Source organism: Mytilus edulis, chromosome 5 (assembly GCF_963676685.1).
Source record: "Mytilus edulis chromosome 5, xbMytEdul2.2, whole genome shotgun sequence".
Classification (NCBI taxonomy): domain Eukaryota; kingdom Metazoa; phylum Mollusca; class Bivalvia; order Mytilida; family Mytilidae; genus Mytilus; species Mytilus edulis.
The window spans coordinates 85,730,194-85,748,902 of NC_092348.1; the positions used below are offsets into that span (position 1 = coordinate 85,730,194).

Below are 18,709 nucleotides of genomic sequence, written 5' to 3' on the forward strand. Positions count from 1 at the left end.
TAAGAAGATGTGGACAGATTGCAAATGAGACAAGCCTGTATAAATGCATATGCAAAAACATTGCTCTTCGTTGAGCATTTTTCGTGGTTTACCTGTACCAACGCCATCCACGAAAAATGTTATCTATCGACACGTAAACAGTGGTATACACACATGTATGGTACCATCAGTTACAATCTGTCGAGACACAAACAGTGGTATAAACACATGCATGGTACCATCTTACACGATCTATCGAGACACAAACAGTGGTATAAACAAATGCATGGTACCATCTTTAACGATCTATCGAGACATAAACAGTGATATCAACACATGTATGGTACTATCAGTAGCCCTCTGTCGATAAATAAACAGTGGTATACACACTTGTATGGTACTATCAGTTACCACATGTCGATATACAAACAGTGGTATAAACACATGTATGGTACCATCAGTTACAACCTGTCGATATACAAACAGTGGTATAAACACATGTATGGTACCATCTTTAACGATCTATCGAGACACAAACAGTGGTATAAACAGATACATGGTACCATCTGTAACGATCTATCGAGACACAAACAGTGGTATAAACAGATACATGGTACCATCTGTAACGATCTATCGAGACACAAACAGTGGTATCAACACATGTATTGTAACTTTGAACAGTAACCATCTATCGTGACACAAACAGTGGTATCAACACATGTATGGTACTATCAGTAACTATTGATTGAAACACAAACAGTAGTATCAACACATGTATGGTACCATCTGTAACCATCTATTGAAACACAAACAGCGGTATCAACACATGTATAGTACCATCTGTAACCATCTACTGAGACACAAACAGTGGTATCAACTCATGTGTAGTACCATATGTAACCATCTATTGAGACACAAACCGTGGTATCAACACATGTAGGGTACAATCGGTAGCCATATATAGAGAGACCAACAGTGGTATCAACACATGTATGGTACCATCAGTAACCATTTGTCGGAGCACAAAATTGGTATCGACACATGTAGTGTACAATCGGTAACCATCTATAGAGACACCAACAGTGGTATCTACACGTGTATGGTACCATCAGTAACCATTTGGTGAAGCACAAACAGCGGTATCGACACATACTAGTATATGGTACAATCGGTAATCATCTATGGAGACACAAACAGTGGCATCAACACATATTGATACCATATGTAACAAACTATATACACATAACAAGTGGTATTGTCACATGTATAATACAATCTTAGTTTTCTAGTTTAAATTGTATTACACTTGTCGTGTCGGAACATTTTATAGCTGACTATTCGGTGTGGATTTTGCTAATTATTCAAAACCTTACAATTACCCAGAAGTTGTTAATTTCTGGTTTATTTTGTCACTTGTGTGAAATGCAATCAAACCACGTCTTATTCTACATCTGTAATCAAGTATAAATTACACACAATTAGTGGTATAATATTGTCACATGTTTGATATCATCTGTAAACAACAATCTACACACCATAAGTGGTAGTAACACAAATATGATGACATCTGCAACCAGTATATACACACGCATGAATGATGCCCTCTTTAGCCAAACTATCTACATATAAACATTGGTATTGTCAATTGCATAATACCATCTACAACCAAATATCGACAGTCATCAGTGGTATTGACAGTTATTGAGTTACACATGTAACCAATGAATACACTTAATCAGTGGTATCATCGCGTGTATAATTCCATTTGTAATCAACTATGAACACACATTCAATGGTATCGACACATGTATGATATCATCTGAAACCAACTTGTTTTCCCTCTTTTGAGACGGTTATACTAGTACTAGTAATACCATCTTCAGAATCCGTGTAATCAATACAAGCATAATACCATTTGTAGCCACCCTTCAACAACCTATTATAGTATGGTATTCTACATGTGTTAATACTTTTGTTTATGTGTAGATAGATGATAACAGATGGAACATGTGTTGATGTCACTGCTAGATGCCACCAACTTCGACATTATCCTTCATCATAAATCAGTTCACTCGATAATACCCCTTTAATCAACTATCAGTCTGTATACATATCATTTTTATACCAAACCAGTTGCAACTTAAGTTTTCAGTTACAAATACGTGTTGCAGGATAATGATACTGACGACTTCAAGTGTAAGATTGCTCCCCATTCACATGATTCATATATAATCATACTGACCACACTTTTTCTTACTCCTGTTAAAATGTCCTTTGTCCTGTACCAAGTCATTTATATGGCAGTTGTTATCAAATAGTCCGTTTCAGTTTTAGTTTGTTATCCGAATTTGTTTTTTTTCTGCATAGATTTATGAATTTCGCACAGCGACATATAGCTTTTATTTTTGTGTTTCTCTGTCCTGTATGTTCTCCCATTTATTTTTATTGTAGTTCTGTCATGTAATGTTGTCAAGATAAATGTTATATTTAACGTTGCCAGAAAAGCGGGAGATTTGGCTAGCCACAAAATAAGGTTCAATCCCCCATTTTCTTATTAATATGTCCTGTACCAAGTCTAGTAAATGGCCATTGTTATATTATAGTTCGTTTCTGTGTGTGTTACATTTCAGTGTTGAGTTTCTGTTGTGTCGTAGTTCTCCTCTTACATTTGATGTGTTTCCCTTAGTTTTAGTTTGTAACTCGGATTTGATTTTTTGTCTCAATCGATTTATGAATTTCAAACAGCGGTATACTACTGTTGCCTTTATATATGCATGTTGCCATTTGCTTTTGTGAAGCTGTTTGCTATTTCTTTTATTTCGCAGATTTCCCCATTCCTCGGTTTTGGTTTGTGACGCATACTAGTGTTTGTTTTCGATTAACTGATTTATGACTATTGTACAGCGGTATACTACTGTTTCCTCTATTAAACAGAGTCGTACACTTTGTCAGTGGCAATTACCTGCGAAATATTCTATCCAAACGCTCAACATAACAAGAGTCGAAATCCTTCAACTTGAACGCGGTTAATTGATCACATTATGTAAAGACACTAATGAAATTAAGGTATCCAATATAGAGACGGAATATTCAGTTCTTCTTCTTTGGCTGAAATTCTAAACGGAACATATGATCCATTACTAGTCGAGAATTCCGCCATAGTAATTGATATCGTGGGGGTATATACTCAGTTTCAAAGTGAATTGTCAAAACCTGATTGATTTATTTAATTTGGTTATGTGTGTCTTTGTTTACTCCTTGGTTTTGATTGTTATTGTCTTCACAAATAACGTTTTATGGTTGGTCTTCAAAGTGCTCCCTGAAAACTTTTTTGTAAGTTATTTACATCAATTTTATCAGCAATCAAAGCTGGGCTTCAAACCAGTTGTATAACCTACCTATTTCAGAGGTGACGTGAATCTGATGTAGATACTAAAAAATTCCAACGATCTGTTAGAGTACATCCAGTCTAAGGCTCCTTCATCTTGCAATAGTATTAAAACATTTGACTTTTCTAAAGTTGACATAAGTGTTCTCCGTTCAAAACTAAACTATAAATTGAAATTTAGGTGCTGCTTTATTTCATGTAAAAAAGAATGGTCATTAAAGATACAATGTACAAGTATCTTGTCATATAGAGGGACAAATCGTTTGTAAAAAAAATCTCTCTCGTTCACACAAAAAATTCTCTAAAACTCACATAATCAAAATGCTTGATTTCCTAATCGACAACATATTTGGAGAACATGTTTTAAACAAACAATTGGCATTTCTATGGGAACCAAATATGCTCCTTTTCTTTCCAACTTGTTCCTGCATTCATATGAAGTTGACTTCACACAGGAGCTTCTTAAGAAGAATTAGGAGAGCAAACAATTAACTTAAAAAAAAGGGTAGGGAGTAAATTTAACACTATAAGCTAAGTATGGGGAAAATCTGGATTCAGAATATTTGGTCCTCTGCTTGGACAGAATAGTTTTTTTCATCAATTTAGGAATCGGAATATGTTTAAGGAAAAAACGTTACCCCTCGGTCCCCTTGAAGTTAAATGGTCGTTTCCTAAAAGAAGCTAGCATGTTATGCGTTTACTTTACTACATTGATTAGAGGTATAGGGGGAGGGTTGAGATCTCACAAACATGTTTAACCCCGCCGCATTTTTGCGACTGTCCCAAGTCAGGAGCCTCTGGCCTTTGTTAGTCTTGTATTATTTTAATTTTAGTTTCTTGTGTACAATTTGGAAATTAGTATGGCGTTCATTATCACTGGACTAGTATATATTTGTTTAGGGGCCAGCTGAAGGACGCCTCCGGGTGCGGGAATTTCTCGCTACATTGAAGACCTGTTGGTGACCCTCTGCTGTTGTTTTTTATTTGGGCGGGTTGTTGTCTCTTTGACACATTCACCATTTCCATTCTCAATTTTATTTACCATTATATATCGTCGTAACGATAACCCAGTTTTCATTTGCCCGATTATAGTATTTCGAAAAAAATTAAATAACACAAAAAACGAACTCAGAGGAAAATTTAAAACGGCCTTCAACAATGAACGAGGTACATACCATAGTCAGATATACAACTTTCTAGTTTATCCTGCCTAATGGCTCCCACGGACTCTTGGTGCACTTTAATAGTGAAGGGATACACGCGATCCCCTCTATCTGATAAATGAGTCATCTTGCTCCATAAATTAAGGCATACAGAATTCACGAAGTTTTCTGGTGAAGGACATAATTCGAAAGTGGTCTATTAGTATTGGTTGCCTGACTCGGTACAGACATTATCTTGGGTAGAAAATGAAGGATTTAAACTGATTTTATAACCTAGCTAAACCTCTCACTTTTATGAAAGTCCATTTTCTTGACAACAATGTGGGAACATAAACAAACAGACATAATATGTCTCAAGGTAAAAAATGTGGGTACAGTCAAAATTGTGTTATAATCTTAATCATGTTAAACATTTGTTAAAAAAAACAAACATGTCAATGACGAAAAACAAAAAGATCCTCATATAGACAAAGCACATAAGCAAAAACGAAAAACAAGAATACAATAATTTACCAGAGCACAATAACACAATACCACAAAGTCCCTTTTAAATGGATTTTACCAAAAAAAGAATAAACAGTAAAAGAAATAATTTACGAAGACAAATAATAGAACACTATTCAGCACGTCTCTTGGGTGATAAACAAAGCCAGCACCTTGAATATATACTTCAAGAACATCATTCGGTATTTGAGAAGTGGTTACTGAATATTTATCATCAAGGTATTGGTATCTTCCAATGAACTAATTCAGAAAAAGGACGATACGTTATTTGAAATAACCTTGGTTCATCAACTTTCTTCTTAAACACTGATGATGTTTTACAAAGTCTGAGTAGTAGCTGCAGTATCTCAAATAACGAATGAGTTGGGAAATGTATATCTAATATGGAGGTGAAGTTTGTATATTTCAAATTAAACTTATCACCGGGCTTTTACTTACACGAGTAACCAAATTTAGTATGTCATTGGTACACATACATTCTTTTGACAAGAATTTGTCGGATGCGAAACGAAAACACGGATGTTATGAAGACAAATGACAACTAAGACTGCTGTAAATAAAACATTTCTGACATAAGGTTGTTAGGATCTTTTATGTTTCGTTAATTTGTATATGTTCAAATTTGTTTCGCTTCCCTGTCATTTTTGTTAGTATAATATTGGTCATTGTTATATACATTTTAACATTTCATCATAATTATAAAAAAGAAAGATGAACCAGGAGCACCAATTAGAACATGAACAAACAAATTATCTCAATTTATCATATTATACATTAAGTGAACACCATATTCTTACTTTATTTAAATCATTTAGATGTAAGTGCATACACCGTATCTTATTATTGTGTATAAGGAAACATATACTGACACAATAACTCAATAGTGTAAAATAACAAAAATACCGATGTCCAATGAAAATTCAAAACAGAAAGTCATATAGGATAATCTCCAATAAACGAAGGCCATATTCCATACCTGGTTATGGTAAGGGCAATTATTTGTGAAGACAAGGTGGATTAATTGGAAATTAGCACATGTTTTTTTTTCTATTTTTTTGTGTGCCCGAAATACAATGCTCTTCAACTTTGTACATGTTTGGCTTTATCAATATTTCGATTTGAGCGTCACTAATGAGTCTTATGTAGACGAAACGCGCGTCTGGCGTCCTAAGTTTTAATCCTGGTACTTTTGATAACTATTTGATCCAATCAAGTCACAAACATTTTTACTGCTTTTTAAGGTACACTTCTGCATTTCTTTTTACATATTATTTTGTTGTCGATTTTTTTTTATAGTCAAAAGGAACAGATTTAGTCATGATAAACTCATACTTATTTGATCTTATTTGGAAAAATATTAAAGGTAGTACAATTAATATTGTGATTCAGTGCACAATACAATTATAGATCACAAACATGTGATATTTGAATCATAATATTACATTTATGTTCAGGTCCATTTAAATTCTATATTGATTAGTTTTGTCGGCAGTTTACATGAAAATTACAAGAACTAGGTCAACTTCACATAAAGGAATAGCTCTGCTATTATTGTTATTGAATTTTGCAGTAGTTTCTTCTCACTTATGGTATTCGCATATTATTATTGTATGAATGTTTATGCTTTGTACACTTTCCATGGAAGCCCATGTAGATTTATTGAAGTTTAAAACGAATAATAGGAAGAAAGTACAAATTTAACAACAGTGGATACCCAACTCGGTTTTCATGCATTTTATTTTATCGTAAAATTTAAACAAAGTGAATCACAGGAAATGGAACCAACCAGAATTAAATTGGATGATATAAGGATTATTCCATCGGATGATTATCCACTTCAAACGTTTCTTCTAAAAATTGGTGATCAGCTAACAGAAGAAGACTTTAAAAAACTTAAATTCTGCTGTGCAGGTATTTATTATATACATAGCTTTAGTAAGACAGAAATTTAAATCACTCAAGTTTCTTATTTTTTGAAAACATAGGAATAATATTAAACATTATAAGAGATGAGCTATAAGCTTTTTTTGGTGAGTTTTCAGTCATTATTTCGTCTGAATTACTTAACTGTGTGCCGTCAATTTTTATAAGAATCACCAAAAGGATTAACTTACATTATATTTTAATGCTTGTTACTGTAGATGGGAGAAAGTTGGATTATCCCCAACCGATTACCACAATGTTGACCCCATCGTTCCCAATGGTATATGTAACCAGCTCAAATGACAGTATCTTTTGTGTTGACATGAAATATCATTGATACGTTAATTTTCCAATGGTCTTCCAATTTTAAATCGGATTAAGTCTCCAAAATCTTTAGATTTGAGCGCAACTGAAAAGTTTCATATAGTTGCAACAGGCGTTAGGCGTTCCAAATCAAATGGTTGGTAACTGTAACTTCACAATTTTGTGTTTACATAAACTATGTCATTGATGTAAATGTGCTGTAAATGTACTGTTTATAAGATGTTGAATAATTCAAAGAACTAGATTCTCCATGCTCGGGCATCGATTGCATTAGTCTTATTTGAGGTAAGTTTTATGAATGTTTGGTTTCCAATTCTCTTCAACTTCCTTAGTTTATGGCATTCCAACTTATTTGAATCAACCATCACTATCGAGTCTTATATAGTCAAAAACGCGCGTCTAGCGGGCCAAATTAGAAGTCTTGCTGATTGTGCGACTTTTTGCAACCATTGTGTTGTTGGCACTGCCAGTGGACGTATCGTCCTCGAGGGCATCACAAGCTCAGAAAGTTGTACTTTTGTGTTGATAAAATATATCGTTTATAAGTTCATTTTCAGTTAACAGTTATTGTTTATGAAAGGTTTAATTATTCGAAACACTTAACATTTTTGAAATACTAAGGCTTTTCTACCTCAGAAATAGACTACCTTAGCTGTATTTGACAAAATTTTTAGGAATTTTTGTCCTCAATGCTCTACAACTTTGTACTTTATTTGTTTTTTTGGATTCGAGCGTCACCGATGAGTCTTTTTTAGACGAAACGCGCGTCTGGCGTAAAAACAAAATTTAATCCTGCTATCTATTATTAGTTTAGTTACTCCCACTGGGTCGATGCCACTGCTGGTGTTGTTTTAATTCCCCGAGGGTATTACCAGCCCTGTAGTCCGCACTTCTGTGCTGACATGAATTATGATTGATATGGTCAGATTTATAAATTAACTGAATAAACTTTTGAATTATTGAAATACTAAGGCTGTTCTTCCTCAGGAATAGATTACCTTAGCTTTATTTGTCAAAACTTTTAGGAATTTTGGTCCTCAATGCTTTTCAACTTCGTACTTTATTTGGACTTTTTTTACTTTTTTGGATTCGAGCGTCACTGATGAGTCTTTTGTTAACATCATTGATAAAAATACAACCAAAGTTAACGACAAACAACAGACAAATAAACTGATCATAGATACCAGGGTTGATATTTTTTCATTTGGATCAGACGCGCGTTTCGTCTAAAAAAGACTCATCAGTGAATCAGTGACGCTCGAATCAAAACAAATTTAAAAAGGCAAAACAAAAAAAAAGTACGAAGTTTATGAGCATTGAGGACAAAAAATCCCTAAAAGTTTTGTCAAACAGTTTTATGGAGAAAATTATTAAATATGACAAACAACAAATGGAAGTTTTTAACGACCTTGACTGGCTATGCAGCTCTTGCGCGGTCGGTAATAAGGTTCAACCTCTCCAGGCGACAATAAGAACCAGTTATTCGGCCAGTTACAAAGCTCTTCCAGTTTTAGAACATTCCACAGTCATTGCATTCAGATAGATCTTTACTGATTTTGTACAAAGGTGAACATTTGGATCCAATCAAGAATTTTCTTTAAATTTCTTTTTGTGTGTTTGCGTGTTTAATGGTGGCCATACACATACTAGTATAATCATATATTGTTAATAGGAAATATCATTTCTTCAATTTATAAAACATTGGCAGAAATCGATCGAGTTGCTACATCATGTATATTGTTATATTTCAGGCGAGGGTGGTTTGACGAAAAATGTTTTAGAGAAGATAACAGATTACATGAGTCTTTTTACTCATTTAAAAGAACGACGGATTCTGACTAAATACAACCTTGCACCATTACAAGCAATGATATGGCATTTGGGAAGGAAGGATTTATATAAGGATTTCCTGGAATATTGTAATTCACAGGATAAAACACTTCATTTCTTTGTTCCTTCGGAACATCCAGGTAAGATAAAAATTCTAGATGATATTCATGATTTCTGTACAAGCTTCCGGTACTTTTCACAAAGTTTCATGTCAAAGGATGATAAAATGTGCGAGAATATACAGGTCAAGAATACCAACTTAATAACGGTTAACTAAAAAACAAATTTTCGAAAAGAAAAAAAAACACATGACAATTTGTTTTAATCTTAATGAAAATTACAAGAGTATTAATACAAAATTGTGTTAGCAATGGTGTAATTGTATGTACTTTCTTACCATGTAGGATTTCTTCTAAATCAAAACTGCGTAAAACAAATATAATCTGTGCATATATAGATATAGGAAGATGTGGTGTGAGTGCCAATGAGACAACTCTCCATCCAAATAACAATTTAAAAAAGTAAATGTAGCTGCTTTCAATTAAAAATCATAATATGAACCAGCTTATCATCAGTTATCTTAACTTAAATGCAATATAGAAAATGAAAATAGAATTCAAACTATAGTGGATAAGACGTTACTAAGTTGTACATTTTGAACAATAAAATATGTTTAAACTAACATAATTTCGAACCAGACTTACAAAAGAAACACCATAACTAAATACAGGAACTTTGGATGTATAAATTACGAAACACTTTACGTTTTAGAGATGCGAAATCCTACTCTACAACACAGTCTTATTTGGTTATTAAGTTGCTGATCTTAGCATGTATACTACAAAAATATTAAATACCAAGAACTGTTCCTGCGATAATCTAATTTAAGTTGCAACTTAAATTAAAAAAAGGCTACATAATAATATCAGCAAAAACAATGTGTCATTTATTTATTGTTTTACTTAGAAAAAGCACAATGCATTATGAAATAATTTACACATTTGTGTGTCATTATAAACTATTTATTTAGAAAAAAATATATAGTTCAATAATTTGAATAACAAGGTATACAGAAAGTGTTAGGGACCATTGTTATGCTCATAATTGATTGTCCAGCCACTACTCAAGTATTGTTGATTTTTTTTACAAAGTTAAGAGGTAAATACTTTAAAATTTAAATTTAAATGAAATGGTATATAGGCCATTCGAAGTAACGTAAAGGAGACAACATCCAATGATTGTACTTAAAGCCCATCTTTGATCTACCTCAGTTTTTCAACTTTTAAATCCTTAATCTATAAAGAACAACGTATATCCTCCATTAATCAGTTATAAATATTTGAACACATCCAAGTATACACACGCATAAATACATTAACGACATCACTTACTTGTAACTTATTTTTTTCTCTGTGTTTCTAATAGTAAATGGTTACAAACATGTGGATTTTCATATCAGAGGAGCTGATCTATTTAGTTCAGATGACATGGAATCACTGAAAGGAGCCATGTCAGTTTTACTACGCTGTCCAATGCATCATATCATTATTGATGGTATGGAACCAACAGGCAGCATTCATATTACTTTTATGATACCAGATGTATGCATTGAAATTCTCTTGAACTTAGGAGAACTGGAGAAAAAAAGACTATACTTGCATGGGGTAGATAGATTCAAAGTAGACGAACAACTAATAGACTGCAAAGGTAATCATTGCTACAATTTGATTAAAATATTATTATCATTGAATCACGTTTTCAGAATTCACAGAATCAATGTTATTAAAAATGCGGCGAAAAAAAATCTCGAATAATTGGTTTTTTACTTATGGCAATTTGTAATGTTTCTTGTTCAAAAATGCATATAATTAAAATTGCATATTGCGGCATGATCTTTACTCATTGTTGTAGACCATACATTAGTTGTTATTTTCTGTGTCATTAGTTTTCTTGTGGAGATTGTCTCATTGGCAATGATACCACATCTTTTTGAATTTTCATTGGCTGAAATATGTTTCTCTATGGCACACCTGCGTTCATACAGTCTGTAATATTCAAAATACCTCAAAATTGTTATAATTGCCCCACTTTTAACATATTTGCTGTAAAAATAAAGAAAATTTTCTGTAAGATGGTATCCCTATTGGCATAACGCAAATCATCTCACAACTTTCAGATTTTAAAGAAAATGAGGAAAAACCAACTCTTGATAAAGATGCAGCTGTTCAGAAAATTCTAAAACAAAACAGAGATCTGCAAATGGATGTTGAGAACTATCAGCTGGCTTTTGAACAAGAAAAGCAAAACACCAAAGAATATATATCGAACATGACAGGTATCGGTTTACAACTGTAAATAATATGTTTTTGTTTGTTTTTAATGATTTTACTTTAAATCTGTTCAACTGTAAACTGGTTAATAATAAAAAGTCCTATATTACAAAAACTTTGCAAAGATCTTATGCCATAAATATAAATTAAAAGATGTGACATGCTTACAATTAAGACAACTCTCCACCCAAGGCGTAATGTATAAAAATGTTAAAATTATTGGTCAAAATTAGGCCTTCAACACAGAGCCTAGCTTTCAAACATTACTTCATTAACTGCAGTTTCTCGGAGATTGGTATTTCTAATGTCTTATATTTGTTTCGACAATTATAGATAATTTGCTGCCCTGACGAGTTTTGTCTTTTCAAATTGATGGTCAGAGTTTGGCTGTTTGCGTTTGCACTCCTGTCTGATATTCATCTTACAGGGTAGGATTGACTACATACACAACGAGATTTATATTAAATACTGTTACTCAGGCCGTCCTTGTTTGTCTTACTTTTATTGATAACAATATATTTGACACTAGATTGCCGTTTTGAATTGCCATTTGGTTCATAGAGGTGATATATGGACCACGCTTACAACAAAGACAAAGACATTATCGAATCGAAATTATTAGTACAGATCGAAATCCAGCTTCGTGAAAACACTTACGTTTTAGTCCGCTCTGTTGTTAGAAACAAGCCCAAAGTGCACTATATATAACAAAAAGGAGATGTGGTATGATTGGATGTCAATGGGACAAGTATCAAGCAAAGTTCACATGAAGTAGGTACAAGCAATTGTATGCCACATAATGAAAATGTGCTGTGCTCCACAATATATTCACCAATATACTCATGTATATCTGCACCATATACTTTTGTCCTAATTCATAATCTTCAAATATAACAAACTAACAATGTAATTAATTGTTAGAGGTAAACTGTAAATGAAAAGACTTGAAATACAAAACCAGAAACTTCCAAAATCACCTACTACCAGATATTGAAAAAAGTTTTAAATTTACATTAAATTAATATTAACAGAATAACATACCTAGAAGCTATATAAAATCAGACACATATTCTAATATCTACATAACCACCAAGAAAAGGAAATTGAACATTTTTAATTTTGATCAGTTTGTACGATCTTTTACTATCAGATGCCCTACTAGAGTTAAGGTATGCAGTGGAAGTATGTGAAGAAGAAAAAGATGAAATTACTCGCAAGCTTCAGAATATTATTGACGAATACGATGAGAGATGTTTTGAATTAAACACGGTCATTGAAAATGCTGATATTGTAACGACGGAAAATTTCTGCAAAGGTATTGTTTATAAAAGATTATTACATATTGCTATGATTAAAAGTTTTCAGAAGAATTTTAAAACAATCTATAGTCTAGATGTATATGGCATAAAATATTAAATTATAACTTCGGAATTTACTCGTCGTGCAAACCATGGATATATATTTTTATTTTTAATTTGTGAGTTGTGCAGTTGCACTAAAACTTTAAGAGTCAATATAGGATGAACGGATCATATAAACCAGAGGGAAAATATGATACAAGCCCAAACGAAAAATATAAACGAGTCTAAATTGAAAACTACGTTCAAACCTATGATTGCGTTGGATAAAAACCGCAATTTTTATACGTGTGCATGCAAAACAAATTTCGTTGTAGAAGGGTCTAAAAACAGCACAAACAACATTTTCCAAAAGACCAAAAAAGTGAAAAAGTATATTTAAACAAAACGCATTTGACTAACAAGTCGAACAACTGATGTTCTTTAACCCTGCTGACTGCCATTGGCGATTGCCAAATAAAATTGATCACAAGATGTAACAAAATGGATCTTTATATAGATTTAATACTAAACAGAAAAAAATATGTATAGACTTACTTATCAATATAATTATTTCTGTGACTGTATCTTACATTAATTTGTAGGATCCTCTATTTGTCGAAATGCGCATCTGGTGCAGCAAAATTGGTACCGTTAATGTTATTACTATAGATAATTTAGCTGATCTGTAAAAATAACATCTTCCTGCCTTAAATATCATGTACTGTACTGTAGTACGACGCTAGATTAAAACTGACGTGGAAAGGTAACACCCGGCCACCGAAAGCTTCATTTTATGAAGCCCAGGTGGTCGTGTGGTGGTCTAGTGTGCCGGTTACAGTGCAGGCGATTTGGTGTCACGATATCTCAGTACCATGGCTTCGAATCCTGGCGAGGGAAGAACAAAAAATTTGCGAAAGCAAATTCCCAGATCCATTATTGTTGGGTTGATGTTTAGACGAGTTATATATACAGAATGTACACAGCCATGTATCATCATCACTGCTGCTGATCCAATGGATCAATCTGTTGTAGAGTTGTCACTGGTTCAGACTTACTTATAAATATAATTATTTATGTGACTGTATATTTCATTAATTTGTAGGATCCTTTACTATAGATAAGTTAGCTGATCTGTAAAAATAACATCTTCATGCCTTATATATCATGTACTGTAGTACAACACTAGATTAAAACTGACGTGGAAAGGTAACACCCAGCCACCGAAAGCTTCATTTTATGAAGACCATGTGGTCGTGTGGTCTAGCGCGCCGTTAACAGTGCTGGCGATTTGGTGTTACGATATCGCAGTAGCACGAGTTCGAATCCCGGCGAGGGAAGAACAAAAAAATTTGCGAAAGCAAATTTACAGATCTAACATTGTTCGGTTGATGTTTAGACGAGTTGTATATATATATATTTAACGACAAGTTAATATAGATCAGAATATTTATCTTTCAGATGCTTTAATGGACATTAAGTACACCGTTGAAAATTGTGAAATTGAAAGACAAGAAATTATTTGTAAACTTCAAAACATTGTTGATGAAAGTAACTGTGGTGAAACTAAAACCAGAATTTCAGAATATGGGTCTACAGGTAATCTTAAGAAAGTAAAACAGAAATCTAATTATGGAGAGAATGTATAGCGATATGAATTTATCAATCGCATTGATATAAGTGCCAAATCATTTTAGAATTTGGTTTCATTAGATCATATAATATAATTGATAAAATACTTGTCTCTACTCTTTGGTCGGCTTGTATTTCCTTTGAAATATGTCCCATTTCCATTCTCAATTTTATTATTTCAAGTGAAGAACTTCTTTACTGAACATTAGATGTAATTGCATCTCTGTTTTGATTTTTTTTTTAGTATAAAGTAAAGAAGCAAAAAGACCAAACTCTTACAAAATTTCAAATGGAAAAGTCCCTTATCAAATGGCAAAATCACAAGATAAAACACATAAAACCAATAAAAAAGAAGTCACATTACCTGCTTGTAATTGGGTGGTTTGGTAAGCCACAAAACCAGGTTCAACCCACCATTTTTTTTAAATGTCCTGTACCAAATCAGGAAAATGGCCATTGTTATATTATAGTTCGTTTCTGTGTGTGTTACATTTTAATGTTTCGTTTCTGTTGTGTCTTAGTTTTCCTCTTATATTTGATGTGTTTCCCTCAGCTTTAGTTTGTAACCCGGATTTGTTTTTTTTTCTCAATCGATTTATGAATTTCGAACAGCGGTATACTACTGTTGGCTTTATTTGTAAGTTGTAAACATATTTATGGGCTTTATACCACTGTCCCAGGTTAGGGGGAGGGTTGGGTTACCGCTAACATGTTTAACCCCGCCACATTACTTATGTATGTGCCTGTCCCAAGTCAGGAGCCTGTAATTCAGTGGTTGTCGTTTGTTTATGTGTTACATATTTGTTTTTCGTTCATTCTTTTACATAAATAAGGCCGTTAGTTTTCTCGTTTGAATTGTTTTACATTTTCTTATTGGGGCCTTTTATAGCTGACTATGCGGTATGGGCTTTGCTCATTGTTGAAGGCCGTACGGTGACCTATAGTTGTTAATGTCTGTGTCATTTTGGTCTTTTGTGGATAGTTGTCTCATTGGTAATCCTACCACATCTTCTTTTTTATATTTGTATCCATGTCTGTGTTTTATTTTGCAGAAACGTTATTGCATTCAGGAGGAGATGCTAATTGTAAGTTTTCTATATCAGCATATCATTAAATCAATACAGTGCATTTTTATAATTATAATAAAAAAACTACTAAAACAGTCGTGATTACTTGCTCTATCACAAAAAATACCGAACTCCAAGAAAATTCAAATTATAAATTCATTTTCAAAATGGCAAAATAAAAAGATCAAGCACATCAAACTAATTGAACACAATTGTCATATTCCTGACGTGTTTCAGGCATTCTCTTACGTAGATATTATTGGATTAAAAATTGGTCATATGTAAACATTACCAAGGCTATTGTAAACTTTTAATTTCTATAGAGAATGCGAGCAATAGGGGTAATATAAATTCTTCATGCAAAAAACACTAAGAGGAAGATATTTACATATAAACACTAATATGTATACATATACCAAAAACAAATTATTTTCCGTCTTGATTTGCAGGAAATTGTATCCTATTTTTTCTGAAAACATTAAAATAAGATATTCGTTTTTGTATGTTCAGATATAAAATCGCCAAACAATTCAAACATATTAGGAAACAGGACATTATACAAATGTATTTAAACTTTGCATCTTCCGAGTTGTTTATTTAAAATAATCACTTATCTTTGTGAAATGAAATATTAGCAAATAGAATGACAATATGTTATTGTGCTATACATATTGTATTTTATAGTACGTAGATCTTTGTCTCAGCTTGATAAGTTAGGAATAGAAGAATTGGAGGGAAAATCGTGTGATATTCAGTCGTAAGTAATTATAAAAAGAATACTTAATCTTTTATTTTTGCATTTGGGATATAATGTATATAATGTCAATTGAATTAAATGATAAATAAAAACTCATCATTAATACATTATAGGGAAAACACTTATATCAAAATGTACACTTTCAGTAGAAATTTCTAGAATTTAATATATTTAGTTAGATTGAGGTGTGTTTGAATAGCATTTAAAAAACAAACAACATTGGTAAATTCTTCATTTGCTGATTGAAAATGTTTAAATCCATTAAATTATATGGTGATTTATTATTTAAAAATAAAAAAAGTGTACTTTTTAGAGAATTTAAAATTAATATCTGTATTATCATAATTTTTAGGCAAATTATAGAAATCTTACAAACTAGTCAAGCCTGTGAAATAACATCAGATATAGTGCAAAGCGTACAAACAGAGAGAAAAAATCTAGAAAAACTAAAGGTATATTTTTAAGATAATTTTTGATGACTGAGTAACAGATTTATCTATAGAAAGAGAAATTGCAGGTCTTGGTTAATTTGTATGTTTTTATCGATTTTATCACAATGGTTCACAATTGTTGCCAATGTGACAACTCTCCAAAAGAGACCAAATGACACAGATATTAACAACTTTAGGTCACCGTACGGCATTCGACAATGAGGAAAGCCCATACCGCATAGTCAGCTATAAAAGGCCTTGAAATGACAAATGAAAAACAATTCAAACGAGGAAACTAACGGCTAAATTTATGTACAAAAAAGAACAAAGAACAAAATTGTAACACATAAACAAACGACAACTACTCAACTATAGGTACTCCTGACTTGGGACAGATACATACATAATGTGGCGGAGTTAAACTTGTTAGCGGGATCCCAACCCTCCCCTAACCTGGAACAGTGGTGTACCTGCACAACAAAAGAATGAACTATACAAATCAGTTGAAAAAGGCTTAACTCATCAAATGGATACAAATAGAAATACTACACAGAGCGGACGCGGTCAGGTACTTGTATATCCAAACAACAAAACCACTCAAAGTACAGATCTGAGAGTATTCGCAGTTACTGACACCTAGTTTCAAGCCAATAACCCTTAATTGAAATTAACATTACTTTTTAATCAGGTTTATTAAGGCTTGATAATATGAACTTTTCAGATCAATATTTTCTATTTCTTTTAAAGGAAAATATCCAGAATCTAGTGGATGTTGATGTTTTTGACAAAGTATATGCAGCTGTTCAATGGTTAAAGAAAATAGAAGATGTAATTTTAGTAAAGAAAAGGCATCGAAACACATCTTCAACTTGTTCTTCAGACCAAGAAATATAAAATATACAGTGTTTAAACTTGCCATAACGATAAACTGATCAATTGTGACTTGCTCCACCTAAACATTTTTATTATAAGGAATCCAAATAACTAGTCTACTGATTAATACAAAAGATATGTTATGTGTTGGAAAGTTTCTATAAACATTTGCAGTCAGTTAATGGGTGGAATAGGTTTAGGGCAAGCACTAACTGATAGTTGAAATACTCTAAATAACACATACAAGCATTTCCAGACAAAAAAATAACAACATTTAGGCCACACTTTACATCAAAAGATTGATATTTGAACAAATAATTAAATATGTATGAAAAGAAAAACAGATTTAATTTCTGGACTCACAACCTTTGTCAGTTTGATCGTAAAAACAAATTTTGACTTCCTGATATTAAAAATTGAAACCTGTTTGAGAGATTTAGAACGAAAACTGCCCAAATAATACACTCCAAATCTGCTACGGTGAATAAAAGTCGTCTACGCCCTACACAATTGCAATTTCATTTTTAAGCAATAACATAATTTGATAAACATTATCATGGCCAACTAAATTGTCCCTCAAGTGCAGGGAAGAGGAGGTTAACATAACGCGAGTTAGTCGCGGTTACATGGGGATTGCGTCGTATAACATCATTCATATTTCCTACCTTGACAAAAACATTTAAAGAAGATACAGCGTTAATTCTGTGATGTACATACAGGCAAAATCTTAGATGCATTTTTCTACAAGAAAAAATGTCACTCTATGTCTAATGAGTACATGTATGTTTCTTCAATAATAATGAGTTCTATTCTTACATGTATCATTTTTATCATATATGAGTATTTGTTTGACTATATTACAATAACACTGACAGGTCGTTATTAGAAAACATGAATTATATCCTACTTAATACAAAGATTACTTATGGTAATTGCATTAGGCTAAGCATGACTAAATAAAAAATTATAAAAAAAAATATGTAGTTATTTTTAAGCTACAAGTCAAGGAGAGAGGGACGAAAGATATTAGAGGATCATTCAAACTCATAGATCGAAAATAAACTTACAACGCCATGGCTAAAAAGAAAAAAGACAAACAGTAAAAACAAGTACACAAGACACAACATAGAAAACTATAGACAAAGCAACACGAACCCCTCTAACGAATGGT

General features: G+C 32.6%; 1 protein-coding gene across 1 annotated transcript; it reads left to right on the plus strand.

Moving 5' to 3' along the window:
* The first annotated feature begins 6,525 nt into the window (after positions 1-6,525).
* Positions 6,526-17,879, plus strand: LOC139524677 (uncharacterized). Its single transcript, XM_071319669.1, has 10 exons — positions 6,526-6,945; positions 9,033-9,251; positions 10,537-10,818; positions 11,288-11,446; positions 12,592-12,756; positions 14,240-14,377; positions 15,463-15,495; positions 16,162-16,234; positions 16,587-16,686; positions 17,413-17,879. The coding sequence occupies exons 1-10, from the start codon at positions 6,810-6,812 to the stop codon at positions 17,557-17,559; spliced, it is 1,452 nt and encodes a 483-aa protein (XP_071175770.1). The 5' UTR covers positions 6,526-6,809; the 3' UTR covers positions 17,560-17,879.
* Positions 17,880-18,709: the final 830 nt, after the last annotated feature.

Excerpts from the sequence above, each read along its gene's own strand:
- LOC139524677 (XM_071319669.1), top strand. The coding sequence starts at position 6,810 with ATGGAACCAACCAGAATTAAATTGGATGATATAAGGATTATTCCATCG. Across the intron at positions 6,946-9,032 it reads ACTTAAATTCTGCTGTGCAG|GCGAGGGTGGTTTGACGAAA; the intron begins GTATTTATTATA and ends GTTATATTTCAG. Across the intron at positions 15,496-16,161 it reads TTCAGGAGGAGATGCTAATT|TACGTAGATCTTTGTCTCAG; the intron begins GTAAGTTTTCTA and ends TGTATTTTATAG.